Source organism: Sitodiplosis mosellana, unplaced genomic scaffold (genome assembly GCF_009176505.1).
Source record: "Sitodiplosis mosellana isolate CC-2019 unplaced genomic scaffold, AAFC_SMos_1.0 Smas_scaffold_5156, whole genome shotgun sequence".
Classification (NCBI taxonomy): domain Eukaryota; kingdom Metazoa; phylum Arthropoda; class Insecta; order Diptera; family Cecidomyiidae; genus Sitodiplosis; species Sitodiplosis mosellana.
In genome coordinates this window covers 18,598-23,807 of record NW_022600398.1, presented here as the reverse complement: position 1 = coordinate 23,807, position 5,210 = coordinate 18,598, and the positions used below count along the sequence as shown (strand labels likewise).

The following is a 5,210-nucleotide window of genomic DNA, read 5'->3' as shown; positions in this document are numbered from 1 at the left end:
TAGTTTGGTCTGTAACTTTTCGAATTTGTTAAGAAATTTGAAATCTATTAAAAATGAAATTTCAATGCCGGTCCTAATTAAATTTCCATGACTGTATAGATGCGAAAGGTTTCATTCAAAACGACACTGCAGACAAAAAAAATCTATCAAAACGGAACACCGCAAAGCGAAATACTTAAAACGACACATACTATGTTTCATTCTTACGGATTTCTTTTCCATGTTCCACTTTAATGGATTGTTTGATTTTTGTTTCGTATCTATGTATCGAGCGAAAAAAGTATCGCTTTCATTGCAAGTCCCCCATATATGTACGTAAAATTTCTTAGAAAAATTAAACTCCAAGCACTTCAGATGGGCCACTGATTGAAATAAAAAAATTTCAGAGCTACCGGTTACAAAAAATATGTTATTCTATTAAAAATTCCAGCGCCAAAAAGTCGGGGGAAGTTAAGCACCAACCGTTTCTTGAAAAATAAATTGTTCTCTTATGTTTTCTTTGCAGAAATTATATAAATCTTCACTTTGACATGCGTGTAATGATTTTAATTGTGAAACGACTACAACTCAAGGTGAAGCTATCTAAACAACACAAATGTTCAAATGGTCTCTACTTGCATAAATGAGCCGAATCAATAAAAAAAAAATTGGACAAAAATAGCGATTGAATCGCAATAGAATGGCATCCGGATTTTTGTGCTGGAACCCAATAGAATAGTTTGAAAAGTCCAAGAATTCCACAGAATATTGGTATTTTTGAACCCTTCACTCCAAACAATTTTATTGGGCTTCAAATGATAAAAGTAACTAAGTAGTGACCTGAAATTTGAGTGTAAAATTATGCAAATCATAACCGTTATTCAGATTTGGAGTCGTTATTCAGATTTGGAGTTGCATTTTCACATTCAGAACTACCGGCTATTTCAATCACTGGGATGGGCATTTAACCACTAGCAATTTGTGATGATATTTTAAATACAACATGACACGTAGTCAGTCCCGGTCCAAATCCGAATTAACCGTCAAAATTAATTTCCAACTAAAGTCATTCTGTTTCTAGTTTTATTGCCTGTATTTTTTCAAGCCTATTACTAATCCATACGAATTATTTTTCATTAAAAGTATCGCTATGTATCTACAAAAACCACCAGCTGCAATATTTTTCAATAGGAAATATGAAACACCGTCATTTCCAAATGATTTCTTGGAACAACTATATATTGAACGTTTCTCAAATAATTGAGTCAGTTTCCTAACTTTAAAACGTTATTCCATTCAATTCAACATTCAAAAAAATTTGATTAAAATTAGTGTAATCAGTATAAAACTGCCGGTAAGTTTATTGCTAGAATTATCAGCCGTTTCCGTCACACTTTGAATTGGTTGACTATTGATGGTATTTCCGTCTACAGCAATTGGAGTTTCAGTTTCAATGGCATGCGAATCAGGTTCGATTTTGCCATAATTACATCCACTTTGATTGCATTTCTTACACAGAACTCCTTTTTTGTCACACAGAAAGCGATAGGTGTCAAGGTCACTAATACAACCTCGATGCACGGTATGATCTAAAAAACGATGGTATTAGCAAAACACAATACTTTAAAATGTTCATTAATTTCCTTACCGTAGTTCATCAATGTATAACACTGATCAAGTTCAGAGTAAAATTGGCATGGCCCCGCGGTGATGTTAGAATTCTTTGAGATATTTCCACATTCTTCGTTGCCGCTGCATTGATAGCACTGCAAACGTTGTGGGGGTAATACTATTCCATTACATTTATCACTTGAGCAAATTTCCAGTTCATTTTTGACTGTTTTCTCATTTGTTACAATATTTTCCGTACAGTTTCGATATGTGTATCCATTTTCAATGCCAGTTACACATGAACTTAGATAATTCAAGCAGGACGATGTATGTGTTGAGTCTGAGGCTTTTGCACAATAAGGATCATTCCTACTATTGCACACATAACAGGTCTTATAGTTTTTGGCTGTGTTGCAATTTCTTCCAAAGCAACTCTTGCATGTATCAGACTGTTTGTAGCATTCATGTTGATGCTTTGTATCCAAATCTTCCAAACATCCACGTCTGAACGTATCACCATGTTTGTGTAAGTAGCAACCAGCTGATTTGTTAGCCTTTACCGAACAAATTCTCGGAATCATTGATGCTGGATCATCGCGGCAACGGACATCATTACTTGAATCACATTCAATACATGTATCAGTTAGATTGTGGTTATTACAGGCACTTCCATCGTCATTTTTACATGTTTGACATTTGGCCTGCATGTAAGTCGCTATACAATCGGACAACAATTCTGGATTCATTTCCTCCAAACATCCTCGCCGTACGAAATTGTTTCGTGTGAATACAAAGCACTCATCGTCATAAGTCTGACAAGTTTTAATTGAAGCCTTGCCATGGTGTTCAATACAATTCGGGTCCGATGCTGAATTACATGTCATACATTGTGTAAAAGCACTCTTCGAATTGCATTTGTTTCCAAGACAGGTTTTGCAAGTGGTACTGTTTCGCTGGCATTCGTGTTTTTGCTCTGCATACAAACTACTCACACATCCTATTTTTTGTGTGTAGAAAATATAGTAAATTAGAATACGTACGAAACAGTTGTATAAAATTACCTCTTATATGGTGACCATCGGCACCTATGTGATGATAGCATCCTTCTGGACCAGCAGAAAGCGGACATGCCTGATTAGCAAAATGTGTTGCATTCGTTTGACACGCTGGATCTGTCGCAGAGTCGCAAGTAATGCACATTTCCGCGTGGATATTTTCACCATTGCAATCGGACAAACGTGAACATTTTGAGCATTTGCCTGATGTACAACTCTCCTCTGGCATATCTTCACCCAGGCAACCACGAGAAACGGTATTGTTTTCAACATTTATGAAACATTCAGCTAAGTGATTTTGACACAATTTTGTCATGGTATCTGGGACATTGCTTTTACAATTCTCGCCATCCACATTTGTGTCGCAAACGTAACAAGATTGAAACTTCATTTCCAAATTGCAATTATTACCAACACATGTTTTACACTTTGATCCTTCTTTGAGACAGATTTCGCGCTCATCTTCATCAAGATCAGACAGACAGCCTCGTTGGATATTGGACAAGCTGGCCTTTCGGAGATAACACCCTCTTGGCTCTACTGACCGTTGGCATGTTCTGCTCATTTTTTCATTAAGCTCATGCGTGCAATTCAAATCGGTCTCAGTTTGGCAGTCAATACAGGATTCGTCACGGACTTCTATATTATTACAATCGTCTCTGTCTAAACACAATTGGCATGTATATTTATCTTTGCAGTCATCGATTAGGTTAATTCCTTCACTGAAAAGCGATTGGATAGATTCTTTCAAACAACCTCTGCGCACAGTTGTCTGATTGGCAATGTGAACAAAACAGGAGTCTGACACATATTCGCATTCATGTGAGATATAATTCCCTTCCTTCTCCACACTTGATATTGATTTCACGTCTTTACATTTGATGCAAGATATAGCATATGCTGAATAGAAATCAACATAATTGTGGAAATTAGTATAAATTTGCTCATATTTTACACCTCATGTTGTCTAAACAACATTATTTTAAAATCCAGATTATTCACAATAAAAATCACTCACCGATATAGGAAAAACCACTGGAAACAAAAAGAATAAAAAATATCTTTGAATCCATTTTTTAACAATGGATTTCGTCAATCGAAACCAGTCACAAACAATCAATATGATTATTAGTGAGCTTTGAATTTGTCCAATTTTATATACTGTAGCAAAGCAAAGTTGTTAACTGTGGATAGAATGCTTTGCATCGATAACAAACAATGTGACAAATTGTTACAATGGGATACTTTTGAAATTTCACTCAAAGGCAAATACTAATGACAAAACGAGAGGAACATTTGTCATTTGGAACGTATTTTTATTTTAAATGATCACTTTTTCACCTATAAAACGACTTTTATTCGTCCTCTTTGCTCAAAATATATCTGTCGCCATTCAATAGAAATCGTTATTACGTAAGAATCCGAAACAGAAACAATTAGAAAATTGCGTTTCAACAATGTTGTCGATATTTTATTGATAACGATAAACAAACACATTTATTGGAACATTTTGTTTCAAGATTTGAATTAAGATTCTGAGGCGTCGTCATTGAACCCAAACAAAAAAGAGAAACAATGCGATAATGACGTAATTTGATGAAAATCGCACACTTGAACTGGGTACTTGACTGTTCCAATTGTGTCCACTGCATAATGTGCACCGTTTATCGAGTTGACATGACCCAAGCTTACTCACATCCAGATACTCCTCACAACCCCTTGTGATAATGTCATCTACAAAATCAGTCAGCATTTTGTGTACAAAACATGGATATCATGGTAACGTCAAAAGTGTTTTTGGGATCATTCCGGTATCAGCTTAAATGGAAATGATTTTAGCGTTCAATGATTGTCAATGTCCCAATCTCTGTGAAACAATAGGCCATTGGTAGGTAATATAGTATTGACTCAATACCCTTGAATTTTTTTTATAAAAATCGAATGAAAATATTGGTTTGCGACCATAATCGATTTTGAATTTTTTGCGTAGAGCTACCAATAATTCCTATCAAAACCTTCTTGAGATATATTCACAAAACCTTTGATAGCTAGAAACCGAATTTTTATATCTTCCTATTCAAAACGTTCGTGGTCTCCGCTCCAAATCGAAAAAATTCTACTGCAATTCATCAGCTACTGAATATACCATCATTTCGCTGACGGAGACATGGCTTACCAGTGGCCATAATTCTTCTGAATATTTCGATGAAACATACAATGTGTTCAGAAAGGATCGCTGTGAAACAAATTCAATTTACGAAAGAGGTGGCGGAGTGTTAATTGCAGTTCGCTCTCATCTCATTTGCAATGACATCGTATTGACTGGTACAGCCAACATCGAATGTGTATGTGTAAAAATTCAAACAGCTAACAACTCCTATGTGTTCATTTACAACGCATACATTCCACCACGCTCGGATGAAAATGTTTACATCGCTCACTTTCGTGCGATACGCGCTCTGTACGACATGTCAAACCAAAAGGACACAATTATACTGACTGGCGATTTCAACATTCCAAATTCAAATTGGGTTCCGGATGAAACCGAGACGAATGTACTTCTAC

At 35.8% G+C, this 5,210-nt stretch overlaps 1 protein-coding gene across 1 annotated transcript; it reads right to left on the bottom strand.

The window, feature by feature from the left end:
• Positions 1 to 524: 524 nt before the first annotated feature.
• On the bottom strand, positions 525 to 3,998 carry LOC129572526 (proprotein convertase subtilisin/kexin type 5-like). The gene is made up of 4 exons (XM_055452494.1): positions 3,664 to 3,998; positions 2,652 to 3,545; positions 1,628 to 2,587; positions 525 to 1,568 (listed from the first exon to the last, which is right to left on the bottom strand). Exons 1-4 carry the CDS (start codon positions 3,716 to 3,718, stop codon positions 1,288 to 1,290), a joined length of 2,190 nt encoding a protein of 729 aa, XP_055308469.1. The 5' UTR covers positions 3,719 to 3,998; the 3' UTR covers positions 525 to 1,287.
• Positions 3,999 to 5,210: the final 1,212 nt, after the last annotated feature.